Below are 20983 nucleotides of genomic sequence, written 5' to 3'. Positions count from 1 at the left end.
CTCTAACAGGTACCAGATTATAAAGCACCCTCCCTGTAACAGGTACCAACTTATAAAGCACTCTCCCTCTAACAGGTACCAGATTGTAAAGCACTCTCCCTCTAACAGGTACCAACTTATAAAGCACTCTACCTCTAACAGGTACCAACTAATAAAGCACTCTCTCTCTCTAACAGGTACCAACTTATAAGGCACTCTCCCTCTAACAGGTACCAACTAATAAGGCACTCTCCCTCTAACAGGTACCAACTTATAAGACACCCTCCCTCTAACAGGTACCAACTTATAAAGCACTCTCCCTCTAACAGGGTCCAGAGGATATTCAACACCCTGTTTGAAATGAAAAGACTTGTAAAGTTCACAAATTTATTATAGCAGAAGTAAATATTGTTTTAGATTAGTTGATAGCAAATAATAAGTTTTTCAATGAAAATGAATAAATATAAGCAGAAGGGAGTGTAAAATCTACCCAACATAAATGATCAGAATTAAGACCACAAATGGTACATAATACGCCAGTGAAAAGGTTACATAGGGTGTTTTTCTGATGCCATAAATTGTAGAACTTTTCTTCAGGTAGTATCAGCCATCATAAGGCTGTGACATACTTTCTTTACATTGGATGAATAAAGGGTCTTAGATTAAAACTGTGACGAGAGGTAGATAGAAAAACCAAGAGCTCTGTGTGGAAATTTTTTTCGCAAAATTGACCAAGATCAACAATCTGGAAATATCTAATACATCAAAGAAAATAAGAAATTGTTGAGAATCTACAAGTCATTTACTAACAAAGACCCTAGCTTCAAAAATGTGAGTCAAAAGGCCAAACCATCGTTTATTTAATATAATATAAAATTACTCTGTAAAGAAGGTCCTCACTTGAAAACTGGTAGAAGTTAGACAAATCTTGTACCTTCTATGTAATGCTTCCTCTAAACTGACTAAGTCCAACAACCTGTAATTGTCTCAAAAAATGAAGAAAATCAAAAATCCTTGCTTCATGCTTATCTCCCAAACATATACTCTATACAATAACAAGATTTTCCTATTAAGTAAACCTACAACCTTGGTCTTATGAAACAATAGGCATCTTCCTCTCATAGTGGTGATCAAATGTATCAAGTTGTAAGATCCTTGAGCATATAGTTCATTCTGTATCCTGTCCTACAAGGTCTGGACAGACAGAAATATGTCCCATCTTTGACGGGCAAGTACCACAATAATAAGAAAATTTAAAGTTATGACTCTAACAAGCTTCCACACGCTATAAAAAAATATGATATAACACCAGCAGGCTTCCATACACCTAAAAGTAATATAGGACAAGGCTAACTATAGAAACATCGGGATAGCCTAAATACATAACTACTTCAACTCCTAAATAGGAATATCTAATACTACCCCTGAACCAAAGTAAATTGACTTTGCTAAGGTATTTGCATATCATAATGAAAAATTGAACTGTTAGGTTCATTTCCTGCATGTTGAAAACCCTACTAAAAGAGGTGAACACGCAGTTATCGTGAAAGTACAAACTTTAGAGTTCTTTAACCTAGCAGAGTGAGTAAATCTAAGTCAGCTTATGCAGTTCCTTATATAGGACTTAAAAATCAATGGGATAATACATAAAAATGCTCAATCTAATAATCTACATGACAGTACATGTAGGATTAAACTTCTTGGCCAATGAAATTAAAGAAAAAACAAAAAAGTTCAGGAAGACTGGCATAATGGCAGGTATAATGAATGGCATAGAACAGTGAAAGGTAAATATGTGAAACATTAAAATATTTCCTTTATACAGTTTTATATGTCAAGTTTGAAATGACCTGAATAATGTTCTTTCCATTTGGTACAATACAGATATATGTAGTAATTATTAATAATTATTTCATTGGGTAAAGGCGGCATTCTGCTTCCTTTAAAGATGTATCCCAAACAATGGATGCAATCAGAATCTCTGCCTCCACAAACAGAACATCTTTAAAGTATTGGACGCCTGTGTTCATATTCTGTCCCATCCTGTAACATGAAAAAAAAGATGATAAAATTACACATAATATTGGATTCATTTTCATTCATCAAACATTTACGTTGAATTTATAGTGAATAATGGAACTGTATTTATCATATATAATAACATATCATAAACATGTAATAATAAATTCTTAGAATACTTATGAAGGATGATGTAAATTGACAATGGTTTTCTATATCCTTAAGGAGTGAATAATCCTGGTCTATCATTACTTTTTGGAATAACTACATGCTGGAGTCCTGATTCCCACCATTTTTATCTCTATTTTTTATGCAGACCTAATTAAGTTATCATAGTATCATAGTGGTTTAAGCTATATGGACAGTACATATTGGCCTGGTGGTTAAAACACCTGACTTATATAAATGCAGAAGTTCCAATTTGATTCTGGATCCAGCCATTACTGTAATACTTGTTAGCAATACTGATCAGTCTTCATTGTCCATGATACATACTTGTGTTCTTTATCCTAAAGCCTAAACAGTCCTTTCGAATCAGAAGGTCCCGTTAAGGGGGGAAGTAGGGCTCAAGGGACTGAAAGATGGACAACCTGCATTACATTTGGGAAGGGGTAGTGTTGTTAAGTGAACACCTACTCGTCCTCAAGTGTAGCCATCAGTAGCTCATTGCTGTTCTCCTTCAGGGATAAGTAAAAGTCGTTGCAATAACCAATTCTTCTGAAATTGTTAGCAAAATACAAACAGTCAGCAAGCAGACACCTTCATTACTGTTGTAGTAGATGAGGTCTTTTTAAAAAAAAGAATTTCTTTACTTAATGCTATTTTTATCTTTAATCGAAAGAGAGTTGTCTTTAAATTCCAAAATCAGTCTCAAAGAAGTAATCTTATTGGCTCATCTTAAATTTAGTATCTTATCAAAGTTTAACTAGTTAAAGATAACAAACAGTTATAATGTTTAGAGGATGTTTTCATCTTTGAAAAAATAAACATAAACCTGGAATTTCTGAATGAAAATAAAAGCAATGTTGACTATTTAAAATGAACATAAGGAATCTGTGCACCACAAAGATGAACTTACATAATGGACTTTGGCTTAAACACTCCAAATTCCTCCAAAATCAATGCATACAGTTCTTTTCTACCCTGGATGGTAAAATGAGAAAACAATAATGATTTATAGATGTGTCTATTCTTAATGTTTGAATATCTACAAACAAATAAAAGATTTAGTTTATAAATTTACTTATTTATAGTACCTTTATATCATATACCAAAAAGAAAAAAATAGAGAGGGAACGAGAGAGATTACCTAAATCAAAACTAAAGTAGACTGAAGTTGTTTTGATTTGATTGCGCACGATACCTTTCCAAAAAGTTTAATCCTCTCCTCCATTCCCTTTTCGGAATTCTTCATTTCCAAATGTTCGTTGAGGGGCTGTCTCTTAATCCACCTCACGTGCCTCCAGTGTTGTTCATAGCATCTTTACAATATACAAAAATTAAATTTCATCTTCGTATTCTTCATCATGTACATGTAGAAACACACAATTATGATGAAATGGTGAACATCATAAACCAAAACAAAGTTACATGATAATCATACTCAACTTCATTAATATTTTCCAATATCAAAGAATCTACACATATGCACACAACCATATTACCCTTTATATACTATCTGCATTTAAATTGTAAATTTGATACCCCATAGTTTTTGCAAAAGAAAACAAACAATATTTTGCATACCTTGAATTTCCTTTCTTCAATCCCAGTAATTCTTTCAGCATTGCCTTGATGTGATTCTTAAACTGTTATATTAAATCATGACGTTTTTATTATATAAAAGTATATATTGAATTTACTCAATTCTCCACATACTTGCATACTAAAGACAACTATTACAGATTTACATAATGTACATACCAAAATCGATATCTTGTGACCCAATATGCTTGAGGTTCCTTTCCTCATAATTCTACCAGGGCATAACTGGCATAATGCCTTAACTAGCTTTTTACACTGTTCATTCTACAAATAAAGTTTACTGCACATCAATTAATGAAAGAAAAAAAAACCCACGTAACTATGACCTGTGCTAATAGGACAAATAAAACTCACAGGAGTTAATGACCTTTTTTGTTGTTGTATACTTTGTTTCCTAATTCTTGTATAATCACAATTTGGTGCAGTCAAAGCTGATGCACTGTTTGGCATAGTCATGATTTAGCACTTGCCCAGTGTTTAATAATGGATAAATATAGATTTTCATACTTTTGCATAATAATAAATCAGCACTTTTGTTTCCAACAAGCTGTTAACTCGAGTATGCACAGACTGAGCTTACTCAATATGTATTTTGATTAAATATAAATTATTGCAGTTACCGTAGTCTATGGGTGTGTTTTTTAAAGTTGTGTTCTTGAGAGGAAATCTAACCTTGTCTTTAATAAAAAAAAAAAAATAATTGCATAACTATCATCTTGAAGTATAAAGAAACACTTACACAAGCTTCCACACTCTCATACAGCCAGGACAGACTGTCGTTTAAAAGCTGTTCTGGAGATTTGTCAAACTTTGTAGACTTCCAACATTTTGTATAACTGAAAAAAGGTTTCATTTCATAAAGTTGACAATCAAAGAGATACAAATATAATTGTGAACAAGGTAATATTATAGCTAAACATACAGTTAGATTGCATTGATACATTTCTATCGTGAGGAAACTCTTCAATTTGTGCCATACTTAAAAACTGCATAGGTCTATGAGAATAATCAAATCTGCATAGCTGTATTCTAATATGGAAGTACAATGTATTGTACATGTATTTATACCTTTTAAGGATGTGAGAGCATTGAAACCATACATAGTAATGGGCAATATTAATTGTATTATAAATTTATAATACACATGTTTAAAATTGGCCCAGTGGTTTTGGAGAAAAAGACACCAATTACCGACAACGGAAGGTTATGATCAGAAAAGCTCACTTGAGCCAATCAAAAATACATGTATATAAAAGTCATGATAAAACAGGAGAAGGTGGAACAGTAATTGATAATATAGAATTGTAATTCAATTGTGAAGGATTTAAACATATGCATGCAAATTGAATGTTTTTCTAAAAGGACACTATACAATTTTCAGTTTGTTTTGAACCTTTTTAGTCTCTTTTGATTACACTTAATCAACTTTCCATAACTACGAAAAGTACACGGATTAACCCTTTGTGCCAATTCTATTTCAAAATCTAATACAAACTTTTAGTTGTTAACAACCATCTTCAATAATGACAAAACAAAATCATTAAGAGCAAGGGATAATAGTAAATTGAGAAGTACATTTTGTACTCCATGAAATTGAACTTAAGATTTAACTTTTATCTAAATTAGGGGGAAAAGTAAATTTTCATTAGGGACTGGGTCTTCAGGAAAACCTCTGCCAAGATTCAAATCTGAAATAATTTTCAATTGGAAGGTAAATCATTTAGTAAAGAATAATGAATTACTGGAATTTATGGTGACTATTGAGACAAGTTAAAATGATGTCATTTTTGTCTCCAGATTCAAGAAACTGACTCTCTCTGGAAAAGAAAAACTGTATCAAAGCTCCTCCGTGAGAAGTTGGCCAAGAGAGGTGAAATCATCCAGAAGAAAGTGGAAATTCATGTGTTGTTGCCTGATCCAGCAGATCACCGAAATCATCTATTAGGGGAGGTAAAACTGTGAATTAATTCATAAAGCAGCTTTTACTCCCTATATATTGTCAGACAATTATTTCAATCAGATTATGAATCAGATTACTGAACATGCCCATTGATAAATCAGAGAGCACTGGCAGTTCAGTGTTTTTCACCAATGCTGCAGTTCCAAAATTATGCTGCATCAGTAATTCTCAAGTGTCATAGGCATCAAACTTTTAATATGAATGAAAATTGTAAAAGTTAAATTCTGTCGGCAGTAAGTTTAGTAAGGAAGGCATTCATTTTGTTTCAAAGATATGAAATCCCTTTACATATTTACATGTATTCATTATGTCCCCCTTCAAAGAAGAGGGGCATATTGGTTTGCACTGGTCGGTCGGTTGGTAGACCACATGTTGTCCTCTCAATATCTTGAGAACCATTCACTTGATGATAATGATATTTCATATGTGGGTTGGTTATGAGTAGAAGAGGATCCCTATTGTTTTTCAGATCAAAAGGTCAAAGGTCAATTTACTCTATACATAGGAATATAATGTCCGCTCAATATCTTGATAACCCTTTGCTTGAAAGAAATCAAACTAGGCACACTGGTACATCCTAAGGAGTAGATGACTCCTATTGATTTTGAGGTCATATGGTCAAAGGTCAAGGGTCAAACTGGGCATAGGAATATACTGACCATTCAATATCTAGAGACCCATTTTCTTGACAGACATCAAACTTGGTATACCAGTACATCTTCAGAAGAAGATGACCACTATTGATTTTGAGGTCACATAGTCAAAGGTCAAGGGTCAAACTGGACATAGTAATATACTGTCCACTCAATATCTTGATAACCCTTTTGCTGGACAAACATCAAACTTAGTACACTGGTACATCTTCAGGAGAACATGACCCATATTGATTTTAAGGTCAAAAGTCAATAGTTGAACTGGACATAGTAATATATTGTCTCCTATATTTTAAGAATTATTTGCTTGATTGACACCAAACTTGGTACACTGGTACAGCATAAGGAGTAGATGACCCCTATTGATTTTTAGGTCACATGATCAATTCATTCTACTATCAATTGAATGATGTGTGTGTATAACCCTTTTCAATTTTGCACCATGGGGGGGGGGGGCATATGTGTTTTACAAACATCTCTTGTTTAGAATGTTTTCTTACAGTTTTCAGGATTTAGCCAGCCTGTAGACGAGACTGTTATTTCCAAAATACATTTACTAGTACATGAGGGTGTACGAAGCGTCGATGAAATAAAAAGACATTTACGTTTCTTTGTTAAAGAAAGTATTTCATCAGGAAACACCATTTCAGAATTCAACAGACGCTTCTACCCCACCAACAAGGACATAAGGAACCACATTTACAGGGCATTGAGATTTTGCCAGTAAGTTATAGATTTGTTTTTTGTGAATAAGAATTCAGTTCTATATCAATCATATTTACCATCATAGAGTAAACTTCATGCTTATCCATCTAGTCATTTATAACCATGAACAATGGAACTATGCGGTATCTTGTCCACAAAATTAGGCTATAACAATTAGTAATGTTGATTTACTAAAATTGCTTTGAATTCTACAAATCACTTTGAATTGTACAATTCAATTAATTTTTAGGTCTTGTAATAAGCACAATTAGTCAGTACAAGCTTAACATATGACTAGATTGTTAAGGCAAGTGTATTTATAGCCTCTGTCCATCTTTCTGAATAAATATGCCAGATTTAAAATTATGCTTATCCCTTTACAAAATATGTTTGTTTCTGGTGATATGCCCCACAATAATAGAATAGGTATTTTTTCAATCCACTGTATTTTCTGTCCTATTAAATACATGCACATAACAAATAATGTATATCAATTTTGTATCAGTGACCATTGCTTATATGGTATCACAATTGTTATGATATAATTATGTATATGTTACATACATTTGCAATCCAGATTTGAACTAAGGACTATGAGGCTCAAGGTTGGCATGTAAAATTATGTTCAGTTGGGTTGCCTGAAACCCACATTTTTTATGGCCTTAGAAACCTTGAAGACCTACTCCTTTTGGGCAAAGTATACAAATCATGTTATTCACATGAGATATATATATGTAGGTTTTCCTCTGAAGATCAAGAAAATGTGGTGCAAATGGTGAAAGAGTGGGAGGCATCAAAACCCTCTGATCATTTTCATTATAGACCAAAGTAAGTTTTTTTTCCTCAAGATTTAAGTCATTCTGCAGAGAATATTGCTCTCCAAGGATATTCCTAAAGCAATGGTGTCATTGAATATTATGTAAGGAATTTACAATCCAGAATTTTGTGTTTCTCTCTTTTACTCTCATTAGAAATTCAAAATTGGAAGGAAGTGTTGAACAAGAAACTTTACATGGGTTAAATATGGAATATGTTCAGAGTTAACTTTCTAGAATTATGTTAATTAATTCATACTCCAGCCAATTGGGTTGTACATGTAAATTCATATGGAAAATGTACATTGATATTTGTAAAGCGCTTTGAGCAGCATACGCTGGATAAGGCGCTATATAAAACCAATCATTATTATTATAAAATGTACCATGCTTAAAGTGTTGTTAATTATTGCAGCTTTGTACTTTATAAGCATATATGTTAATTTGTTGTGCATAGCACCCTTACAATATCAATTTTCTTCAGTTTTTCAGAGGAGGGATCAGAATCTTCAACCACTGGGTCTATGTTATTTGTACACCAGACAAAGTGGCAACAAGATCTTCTTGCGAAGTATGGGAATGAAATCTGTTTGCTGGATGCAACATATAATACATCCAAATATGACATTCCCCTCTTTTTTCTCTGTGTGAGCACCAACATTGGATACTCAATTGTTGCCTCATTTGTGGTTGCCAATGAAAACAGAGAAAACATCCAAGAAGGTTTACAAAAGGTGAAGGAATGGAATCCAAACTGGCGGCCCAAATATTTCATGACTGATTTCGATGAACGGGAAATTTGGGCAATTGAGAACACTTTTGATGGTAAAGATTTCTGAGTTTTAGATTGTATTGATATGATTGTACAAAATCCTTGTCTTTGAAAAAACAATGCTATAATTTGATATCATTCTGTGACCGGTGTTGGAGAAACTTCTTGTGAAAGATGGCTTATGTGCCAATTGTCATCTTTAGTATTGCTATCTTGAGAAGCCTGCATGTAACTTAAACCTCTATGAATGAAATAAGACTAAAACTCAGCATTGAATATTTCAGAAGAAAGAATGTCATGCCCTGTTACAAAAGTTAGGGGAGTGGTATTGTTTTTTTACCTATCTTTCTGTCTGTCATAAACTTTGGAATCAGTAAAAAAAATAATATAAATTTCTTTTAGGTAGTTTTGCTTCAATAAGAGCTTTTAAATACTCTTTTTGACCCAAAAATGAAGACCACAGATTTTTACAAAACTTTTTGGTCAATCAAATAGTAAATCACATTTGTACAACATGAAAAATCTAACAAGTAAATGAAAATGGAGGTCAGAAAGCTTTATTAAACCCCTGCAAACGAAAGTGTGTGTGAAAGGGAGAGTTAAACTGAATTCACCTTGTCTGTTTGACTGTCCACCTGCCTATAGAATATGATTTGTCCAAATTATATCTTTAACATTGATGTCAAATCAAATTTGATTAAAACTTTATAATGATATTGTGCACCAGCTACATTTTGTATTTTGATTGAGATTATTTAACATTCAAGGAAGTGAAGGATATACATGTATTTTTCCATTTTGAGTGGTGTTATCATTATCTATAATATATCTTTAAAAAGATCAAAAGATTTGATTCAAACTCAATGAAATTTTCCATGCTCAGTTTTAAAATTTTCTCTTTTTTCAGAATGTGAGACTTTGCTATGTGACTTCCACAGGGAACAAGCATGGACCAGGTGGATGAAAAACCAGAAACATGGTCTAAGTACCATCCAAAAAGAAGTACTTGAATTGTGAGTCATGATACAAATCTTTATATTTTAATTGTTTAATTTTGATACTTGTGAGTCAGAAATACCAGCACAAATCAATTACACAATTTAAAGAACGAAAAATTCATTTACAATTATTTAAAGTAAAATGTATCAATAAAGAAAATGTTACTTTACAGATCAAAGTTCACAAATCAGTGTCCATTGTTTGTTTACCCCTGAGCTTTTCACACATGATTATGGATAGTAAAGCTGTTTATGACTAGCACTGTCAAAATTGGCCATTATAAGTCCAGTCCCCAGTGATATGATATCCAATGTAATTCTCCAGACTGCTGCTTGTCACAAAATCAACAGTCCATTTGTACTAAAACAAAATTCTGTAAAGTTCAATTGTATAAATAATAAACAGGAAGCTTGTAGATGTTCCCAAACTTCACTCTAAAACTTATTGAGTTTATTAACAATGCATGTGTCAATAATTAGTACACATGTACTTCACAATAGATTAATGTCAATTTATGTTGTAAATTATCAATGTTGTAGGCTTAGGAAAATTGCCCATTCAGCTACAGAGAACGAGTATAAAATGAATGTTGATAATTTGAAGAAATCTGCTCACTGGAAAAACAGCACATTTTTACAGAAATGGTTTGAAGGGAAATGGCTAAGCAATGCAAAGGTACACCTGTATGACATGTTTTCACATTCAGACCTTAATACTATTCCTATAATACAAAGTAAATAAAATGTGAACTGTAATTTAATGATACTTTGAATGAATGTGTCAGTACTCAAAATCTTTAATTGAAAGTAGAATAGAAATACAATATAGTTTGAATATAAATATATGTATAAGTGCATGTATTAATCATTGAGTACAATTTCAGAGATGGGTGCGCTGTTTTCGCAATTCACTGCTGAATATCAGAGTCTCCACCACAAATGGTTTAGAGCGACAGCATCATGAGTTCAAAAAGAAATACCTTGCAAATTACACAGATGGATCTCTTTCCTCTATGTTGTCCATATTGATTTCCAACTTTTTGCCAGAATCGTACAAAAGGTAATATACTCCTTCCGTATCTTTTTGTCTTTCAGGGGGAGGCATTGTTTTTGTACTTTTTGTCTGTCTGTCACAAAATCTTGTGAATACTTCTCCTCCTGTACGGCTTACCGGATAGATATGGAACTTCTTACAATGCTTCATTGCCATTTGTGGATGTGCATATTGTCGAGACAGGAGGATTCAATTATTTTCCTAAAAGTAAATCAGAATGCAATGGGTAAATTAATTTTGTAGAGTACTTGAATCTTTCAGGTGACCTATTGCTATTGGTCTGAAGCTGTCATCATCCAATATCAATTGAACATTTTTAAATTCTTGATCTTTGGAGCAAATGGAGCATGAAATTTCAGGAGGTCTTAGGTGTTAGGACATTTATGAAGAGTCTAAAGGCTTCTACCAAAATTTTGATGATCTATGAGATAGAAATTCTGCCTCCAGGGCGGAACCATATATGGCATATAGCGTTTATGTGGAAAACATTCAAATGAATTCTCTTTAATGGAATTAAAAGTAAATTGAAATGAAACAGATATTTAGAAGGAAACTGTTGCCCTTTACCATAACTAAAACTAAAGGGCAGTGAAATTATTAGCCCTTCAAGCTGGTTATACTATATATCAGGTGACAATATTAAAGGTCTGTGGGCCTCTTGTTCTCATTGTATGATACACATGAAAAATTTCTCTTGATTAATTTTAGATACATTCAGTACAATGTTGAAAGTATGGAGGAATACAAGAAATACTCATCACAGATTCCGGAATACTTGCACAACAAACCAAAAATCATTTTTGGAACATTGCATGAAGAGAATTCCACCAAAGTGTCCATATTTGCTTTCTTCTGCCATAACATCTTTACCAAATGGAGAATTTCAGGTTCCTAGCACAGATGGGGAGAACTATTACAATTTGAATCTAGACAGTATGTTGCCAAGCTGTTCTTGCTTAGATTGGAATAGATACCACCTACCGTGTAAGCACATGCTGAGTATTTTTTTTCCATTACCCTGGTTATAGTTGGGAGTTTTTACATCCAGAGTACACCGAGTGCCCTCACTTTAATATAGATAGAGATATTCTTCATAGAGCTCAGTTGTCAAATGAATCTGCACGAAGCACCCACACAGAGCCAAGAACAGTTAGAAATACAAGTGTTGCTGTAGAAGATGTGGAAGAATCAAGGATAAAGAGACCAAGAAGTACTCAGTGTCATATGAGACTTCACTGCTTTCAGTTACTGAAAAACATTTTATCATCTCTTTATCTTGTACCTGAGCAGGATCAATTGAAACCTGTACATGACAATTTACAAGAAAGTTGGTCCTTGATGAAGGAATTAATTCCGAAGGACAAAGGTCTTCCAGTGAGGACAACTGCTTTGAGTGTAAAGAGATTGCATGCACCAAAGTACAGATCTCTTCCATCAAGAAGGAAGAGAAGGAAACAAAGTAGACAACAAGGGGCAAAGAGTGGAAGTGAAGGTATTACATATGTGTATATTTTGAAATAATACTGTCTCATACAGCTTTATAAAGAGCAAGAACAATTCCATTGAATTGTTTTTATTAATTATTTAAAAGAAATAATTTGTTTTAATGAAATTAAAGGTTCATGGGAAACTATGATATTAGAGAACAAACTATACTGACTTCTAATTCTAACAATATGAACTAATTTGATATGTTATTCCACAGCAATCTTTTATAAATTGGAGATGTTGTTTAAATTAAAATAAATCCCCCATACTGTGTTTTCAGTGCGTGGAAGAGGACAGAAGAAGCCCAACAAGACAAAAGTGAGAAGGGTTGAGGTGGGGTGTACTGAAAAATCTGAAGAAACAAACTCGAGTGAGTATTGATGTAAAGAAAACCTACTTTATAGTCTTCACTATTTTTTAACCCTTATTCCCAGAAATTTGAAATGCAGAATATAATTTGCAATGATTTACGGTTATTAAATGTACTGCTAGCCAAGCTAATCTAAAAGGAATGGACAAATATTATTGCTTATTGATACATGTATATAAGTGGAGAGGGAGAGGGCTGAAATAGGCTATGTCTGCTGCCCAATCCCATTCACATTTTAGTGAATAAAATATTGTTTAAATTAAAAGAAAATTTATATAAGTGGAAATTACTTTGACAGAATTACCTACAGAAAATTTAGAACCCGGTGATAGGCTTTGTGGTGAATCTTCTCCTTGTGAGTATTGTTTAGTAAATTAATTCATATTTGAGTTTCAACAGTCATAATGAAATCATGGCTGAAAACAACTGTTTTAAAAAAATTCCAGCGTATGAAGCAGTACAAGAGGAAATTCTTTATGAAAGAGAAGGAATAGAAATATCTGAACAGAGTGCAAGTGGTAGAAGAGTGGAAAAACCACATTGCAGTAAGTATAACTGTCATGAGATGAATGATTTTTATGTCCATGTGGGCCATAGATATAACTTAAGAATTATGCAACCCATTTTAAGAAGAGGACATATTGTTTTGCTATTATAGCATTTACATTTTAGTCAGTAAATGCTTATTACTGATATGCCCAATCACTATTTATGGAGCCCTTGACAGTCATTAAACAACACTGGTAACCTTAACAGCAGTTGGTTACCTTTTTTATGCCCCCGAGATCGAAGATCGGGAGGCATATTGTTTTTGTCCTGTCTGTCATTCTGTAATTCTGTCATTCTGTCTGAAACTTTAACCTTGCTAATAACTTTTGAACAGTAAGTGATAGAGCTTTGATATTTCACATGAGTATTCCTTGTGACAAGACCTTTCCGTGGGTACCAACATTTTTGACACTTGACCTTGGAATTTGACCTACTTTTTGAAAACTTTAACCTTGCTAATACCTTTTGAACAGTAAGTGATAGAGCTTTGATATTTCACATGAGTATTCCTTGTGACAAGTCCTTTCCGTGGGTACCAACATTTGGTATTGGTTCAATGGTTCATTTGGTATTGAACCTTTTGACCTTGACATTTGACCTACTTTAAAAAAATTTTTTTTACATTGGTCATAACTTCTAAATGGTAAATATTAGAGCTTTCATATTGTACATGAGCATTTCTTTTTACAAGATCTTTCTACTGGTACCAAGATATTTGCCCTTGTGACCTTGGCCATCTTCGGAATTGGCCATTATTGGGGGCATTTGTGTTTCACAAACACATCTTGTTCGTATATATTATATAATAAGTGTTTTTAATGCAGACCCACTTGATATGGCTACTTAAACTTCACATTAAGAGATATATACTGTGTATATACCAAGAGACAAGAGAATCCATTTCTTTCAGGTTATGGTTCCAAAGATTCTGTTGAAGACAATGTTGATTCTAGCTTAGTTGACAATATTTGGGGACAAAAACCAGTGGGCCATTTGTGCAGTAAAATAGGACCCTACAAACTGAGTGATAGATCCTTCTACTGTTTAAGAACAATGCTTCCAGATGAAGTATAGTATAAATTTCTACATATTAGCCACATAAGTAAAGTGAATATCACTCCTTAAAGCAAATGACAATCTATTACTTACAATGTAATTACATGATATACATGTGTTATGTATGTTATATCTCAACAGTTTTCAATTACTTTGATTATACATCCTGGTACATAATAATATAATTTAATGATAGTTACAAGGTCTTCATAGAGGGCGAAGCCTATAGGTAACACGTATATACATGTTTAAAAGGAAAATACAGGAAAATAATGAAAACTTAAACCATACATATGGAACTTGAAAATTTTGGTCCCAATGGCGTCGATTGGAATACAAGCACGTGGACATGTATTCCTCTATTTTGAATCTCGTCTACCCTAGTTCACGTCGTTCTGAGATGTTGCATAAAATCTGTAAAAGCATGTAAATCTTGTTTTCTTAATCATATATATAGGCCTAATCAATCCTCGATTAATGCCATGTCTCCTATGTTTGTAAATTTGCTAAATAACGACGCTAAATATGACGTCACAATGTACTGTTTACATCAATAGCGTTATATTTCCCGCATTCAATATATAGGCGGATCAAATGTCAGCTCTATCCTTGTGCTAACTTCGGGTTGTTTTTTGTCCTCTTTTGGATATACATGTAAAAATGTAGATACTAATGCCAATATTTTTTGCTTCGCCCCCAAAAACGGTCATGCCGTAAGACATATTATTGATGTGTGCTTTATATAGGTTTTAGAAAATGATTATTTTTCTGAAATATGAAAATTTTAATTAGCAAATGTGAAAAAAATTATATGATCTTTAATAGCAAAATTGTAATCCTATAGTATATTGATTTCATTTCAGATCATTGATGTATATACATATCTGCTCTCATATCATCACAAGCGGTAACTATTATTAATTTAATATTAAATGATTTCTTATTTCAAATAATAAATTATATTTCAAACATAAATGTTGTTGACATGACCAATGTAATAAAATTTTTGGGTCATATGTAGCAAATATCACCTATAATGACAATTTTATTGAAATATTCATGGTTAAACTTTGATGAAGAAAAGAAATAACACCGTGAATTCATTATTTTATAGAACAAGATGGTTTATCATGTCAACTGCAGTATAATGACTGCAATATTCAATGGGAATGCTGTATTGCACAATTACCTTGCAGAGGTGAGGACCTCCCAGAAATTGTTAAGAGTTAAATGATGTCTTATAATGCTGAAATGATATTGTAATAATTTTGAAAATGAGATATCTACAAATACAACATTTCATAACATGTGTCTGCTTGCAAGAACATTGAAATTCGTGAATGCTCTAATGTTTGCTATATTTCTTTCAGCTCTCTACATGCTTAGCGTTCAGTTAACCTTATACTCAATACTGTATATCGCTGTATTATTTGTATCATATCACATTAGAGGAAAGAAATTAGGTATTTTTCAGATCTGTCTTATTCTACTTTAGGTGCCCAGGTTGGATGATTTTGATGTGATATGTGGTGCATTGAATGAAGGCTCTTGTCATTGGTGCTTGGTTGTGAGTAAAATATTAATTTGATTTTAAACAGAAATTTATGCTTTCATTATTGCCCTACAGATCTAGAGTACATATTGCATGTTATAACACTGATTGTTACATAATTTATATGCCTATACAAAATTTAGTATAAAGATTATAAGTCATTGATACATATAAAAGGCCACCCAACAGAGGCTCATACCATGTTCAAGAAATGGCTAGATATAGTTTTATGTTGTTGTTTCCTTAAGCATTTAATTAAAGCTGAATTTAAGTAATTCTAAAAATTAAAAAAAAGACAAATTGCTGTTACCTTTTTTGTAATGTAGATTGTACATATTAAATCTAAGTATGTTGTCTAAATGATTTTAATAGGGCATTTGAGAATATATATTCATCAACCAAATCACCTTCAAAGACCTTTTCAGATGACTGCTTGTATACATTTGTGCTATATTGATATAAATAGATTATTTTTTGATAAATGTAAAATTATGAGCAATTGATAGTAAGGCTACATGCAGATATATGCACCACAAATTTGCATATTGCAGTATATCATGCCAAAGGATGAAATCGTATTCTACATAAATCCACTAGGAGAGTCATTCAGCCGATTGCGACATATTGAGGAAAAATGGAAGTAAGCACTCATATGATAATGATGCAATGTAATTTGTGGTATAGAGATATACATAGCAGAATATTCAATAATGCACTGTATATGACTAAACTTCCTCGTCCTCAGAGAGCTGTTATTTGGGAGAGAAAATCTTGGTATTGTGGAAAATACAACTGAGTGGTTTGTGCATACCAAAGAACATCCCCGTCAAAGAGATTCCACATCATGTGGTGTCCTGGTCTTGAAGGTATAAATATGTATTGGCTAATTCTGACATCTGTTTTCAATTTTGCAATTGTAATATAATTTTTTTCTTCTTCCTAATTTTTATATTTTGACAATGAATGAATGAGAAACATTTTTAGCTCACCTAAGTGAGCTTTTCTGATTGCCTGTTGTCCTTCATCTGTCTGTCCTTCTGTAAACTTTTTACATTTTTGATTTCTTCTCCAGAACCACTGGGCCAATTTCAACCAAACTTGGCACATAGGGGATCAAAGTTTTCCATACCAATATATCGGGAAAATCTTTAAAAATCTTCTTCTCAAGAACCACTGGGCCATGAAAGTTTACATTTACATGAAAGTTTTCCTGGCATAGTGCAAATTCAAGTTTGTAAAAATCATGACCCTCCTGGGTAAGTTGGGGCCACAAAGTTTTACCTGCAAATATGTAGGGAAAATCTTTAAATATGGACCACGGTTACTTAGGTGAGTGGTGTGGCGTATAGGCCTCTTGGGTTTTTTTTTATTTTATTAAGGTCAGGGAGTGGCATAATATGTTTGGCCTGTTTGCCATTGGCCAAACTTTTGAACCAGACACTGGAAGTAGAATCATATTTGGTCATATTGTAGTGGTAAAGCTTGGTGAAAGGTCAAGGGGGTCAAATGATGAATATACTACCTTGTTAATGAATATAATGAAGATTAGAGATAAGGGGTTGGAAGGGAAACATTTTTAAAAAATCAAAATGAACATTACACACCAAAGTATGCAGGGCATTTCAACAATATATATTAACCTATTATGTATCATTATAAAACATTTGATGTACTTTTACTTGTTTTCAGTTCCTTGAACGGATGCTTACTGGTGATAATTTACAGATTGATATTTCTGTGCATGGAATTACTGAATCAAGAAAGTCTGTAGGACAAATTCTTCTGAAGAATAGTGGTATGAACTTGCAAAAATTGTCAAAATTAAAATTAATCTTAATATTACCCTTAATGGACCAACAAACAGGTCATTTGTCAACATTTTGGTTTATAGTGTTTTCAAATTTGTTTTTATTAAACTTTATATATAAAGAATATTATTTGTACTCTGCAAGATTATGATTGATGTGAAAAGGATCAATGAGGACTTTGGTGTTGAGTTAAGTAATGTAATCTTACAGATGACTTAGAATACTACTGCAGGCACTGTTACACACAGGAATCCCAAGAAAGAGGAGCTCTGGTATTTACAACTTCAACATTTTTCTTGTTTTCCATCCAGATACTATTACAGTGCTTTTGAATTGTTAATGATAGAATGATGAATTCTTCTGAATGTGTGTCATGCCTATATTGTATTTTGTATGTTTTTTACTTGCAATTCTTAATTTTTCCAGGTTCAATGCACGCAATGAACAGAAGCTAAATATTTTCATGCAACGTGTGGGTGTTTTCTGCATCCTGCTGTGAAAGGAAGGAACGACCAATCAGAAAACCAAAATAATGTATGTATATTTATTTAATTTGACTATATAGCACACTAATACCAATATTTTACTCCATATTTGTTCAGTGCTATATAGTCTAATTATGCATAATTTCCATGAATGCTGTTTCAATTAGAGTAGGTTTTTGCTAATTTGCAAGTTCATTTCACAAGGTTTTGAAAGGAAGATGACAATTAATGTCCATTTGACATAAATGTTTATGCCAAATTGTTGAGAAGATGGCATTTAACAAGAACATAATTGGTTATGTCCATTAAGAAATGAAAATGCAGAATGACTTGTTGATATATTCATGAACATACTGCTTATTGCTTTTAGGATCTTTTGGAATACAACCTAAGGAAAGACCCGCCAAAGGTAGTTATTGTGAGAGTGGTCCAATTTTGTGAAATGATTGGTTCCATGCTGTATTCACATACATATCTCAATTTGAAAATGATTGTTTCACATACACTCACACAAACCCACACACACACACACACACACACACACATACACACACATACACTTTGAATTACTGAACAATTATTATATTATTTAGTATCACTACTTTGATAGTACTAGAATGGGCACCCAAAGTTGAAAAATATATATATTGTATGAATCTTTTTTAAAAAGTAATGACTCTTATCATTTTTTATTCAATATATCTGCATAGGATCCATTCCATGTCAGATTAAAGGAACTGTGTGTGATTTTTATTTTACTACATGGTTACCTTCCAGAAAAGAAAGAGAAGTTCATATATATTTTCTGATTTAAGAGGAAGGTATATAAATTTTAGCATGAGTGCAAAGTTAAAACAATTTCTGGTTTATTAGTTATTATTTTATTGTGCATACAGATACTGTATACCCACTTGTATTCGCGTTCAAGAAAATTTCACAAGATTTGCGAGAACCTCATCGTCACAAATATTTCATGTTGCAAACCAATCTTCGAATATGTATCAATGTTAATGAGAAAGGCACGATCATGAAAATTACTCACCATGAACCAGTTTACGGTGAATCTTGAAATAAAGTAGTCGCGAAAAAAAAGTTGGTTTACAGTATTCATTGCTTTGTCATAGCATGTTACAGATCAAATTTACGTAATAAACTTTATATATTTTTGCAAACACATTCCCTCTCTCTCTCTCTCCCACACACACATTCCCTCTCTCTCTCTCTTACACACACACACACACACACTTCTTCTCGCCCACACACACACACACACATTCCTTCTTTCCCACACGCACACACTCCCTCTCTCCAACATACACACTCCCTCCCTCTCACATACACACTCTCCTTCTCATACACACACACTCCCTCTCTTCCACACACACACACACACTCACTCAGTAACACTCTCACTCAGTCATACTCTTTCTCTCACTCACTCACTCACTCTTTCTCTCACTCACTCACACATTCAATATCTCACTCACACACTCTTTCTCTCTCACACACACTCTCCCTCTCTCTCTCGCACTCTTTCTCTCTCACATACACTCTCCCTCTCTCTCACTCTCTCCCTAACTCACTCTCCCACACACTCTTGTGACGTACACGATTTCGCATTGGAAAATTTTGTGTTTAATAACACGACAACTAGATGGTAATGAAGTAAGTTGTTTTTCTTATTATTTTTTTTTTTTTGCACTGATATTTTAGTGAAACAACACACGGTTGGTTCAGTCTGTACCAAACACTGTCGTTTACAAACCAGTGGATTTCGGCGTGTCACACCATCGCACTTTGGCATGTCACACCATTGGGGTTTGGCGTGACCATCGCACTTTGGAGTCCCATCGCACTTTGGAGTCTTACATATATATGCTAGATTACTACTCCCGAATGTAATCCAACAGATACTGTGGAGTTTTTCGTGGTCTTGTGACCCTATCTCTACTCTGATCCTGAGGTGCTCTGTACCAAACAGGTTTCCAATATCACCAAGTATATCAACATCTAAAGTTTCATCTCTAGGGATTCCTCTGGAAGTCACCTCAGACTGCTCTAGAATTCTATTAAGAGTTCTCTTGATCCTGGGTAATCTGAGTCTTTACAAAGTCATGATGTGCCATAGAGTCCCAGTCTTTCCTATCCACTATTTTATATAGAACAGGAGTTTCAACTTCCAAAACTACATAAGGACCTTTCCATGGAGATTCTAATTTAGGACTCTGACGAACTTTTCTGGGTGAATCTAATTTCAGAACTACATCTCCTACCCCATATGTATTCTGGTACAGACAACTGTCATACTATTGTGTTTGCCTTCTTTGAAAGTTACCAATATTTTCTCGAGCTACTTTATGGCATTCTGAAATGCTTGTTTTCAAATCAATCAAATACTCTGGCACCTCTTTCATTGGATTATTTAAATCTGTTGTACAAAGTATTAGATCTATTGGTTGACTAACTTCTCTACCGAGCATCATATTAAGATTTGGTGTAAATTTTGTTTGCCTATTTTCAGTAGCACGAATAGCTCCAGCAATTTGTTGTAAATCATACTGTTTATTCTTCAGATAACAACATATAGTTTGTAATACTTGACGGTTATATCTTTCTACCTGACCATTTGATTGAGGATGGTAGGGGGTAGTACGTGTTTTAGCTATTTGTAATAGTTCACATAATTTTCGCACAAGATCCCCATCCATATTTTTACCCTCATCCATATGAATTTCCGAAGGACAACCAAACTTTGAAATGAATCCATCAACAAGTGATTTAGCCACTGTTTCTGCACTTTGATATGGTAGTGTAAAACATTCTAACCACTTTGTAAACTAGTCAATGATCATAAGAATGTATTTATTACCCCTTTTTGTCACAGGAAGGGGGCCTAATATATCTATGTGAATGCGTTCTAAGGGGAACCCTGCATGATATTGACCTAGCCTTGCTT

The 20983-nt window shown here is 33.3% G+C and overlaps 1 protein-coding gene and 1 pseudogene across 4 annotated transcripts; one reads left to right on the top strand and one right to left on the bottom strand.

Annotated features, from left to right (window-relative positions):
* Positions 1-1227: 1227 nt before the first annotated feature.
* LOC130053938 (uncharacterized) lies at positions 1228-10981 on the bottom strand. Of its 4 annotated transcripts, XM_056161712.1 has the most exons (9): positions 10646-10981; positions 9876-10026; positions 4502-4598; positions 3922-4026; positions 3745-3806; positions 3362-3479; positions 3077-3141; positions 2635-2715; positions 1228-2022 (listed from the first exon to the last, which is right to left on the bottom strand). In XM_056161712.1, exons 4-9 carry the CDS (start codon positions 3967-3969, stop codon positions 1887-1889), a joined length of 510 nt encoding a protein of 169 aa, XP_056017687.1. In that variant the 5' UTR covers positions 3970-4026; positions 4502-4598; positions 9876-10026; positions 10646-10981; the 3' UTR covers positions 1228-1886. The 4 variants fall into 4 exon arrangements, with proteins under 4 accessions (XP_056017687.1, XP_056017688.1, XP_056017689.1 ...); XM_056161713.1 differs by lacking the exon at positions 9876-10026; XM_056161714.1 differs by lacking the exons at positions 9876-10026; positions 10646-10981 and adding an exon at positions 8362-8480.
* LOC130054460 (uncharacterized) lies at positions 5021-19100 on the top strand (annotated as a pseudogene).
* Positions 19101-20983: the final 1883 nt, after the last annotated feature.

This window comes from Ostrea edulis, chromosome 4 (genome assembly GCF_947568905.1).
Source record: "Ostrea edulis chromosome 4, xbOstEdul1.1, whole genome shotgun sequence".
Taxonomy (NCBI): domain Eukaryota; kingdom Metazoa; phylum Mollusca; class Bivalvia; order Ostreida; family Ostreidae; genus Ostrea; species Ostrea edulis.
Note: the sequence above shows the minus strand (reverse complement) of the source record. Positions and strands in the feature narration are given on the sequence as shown.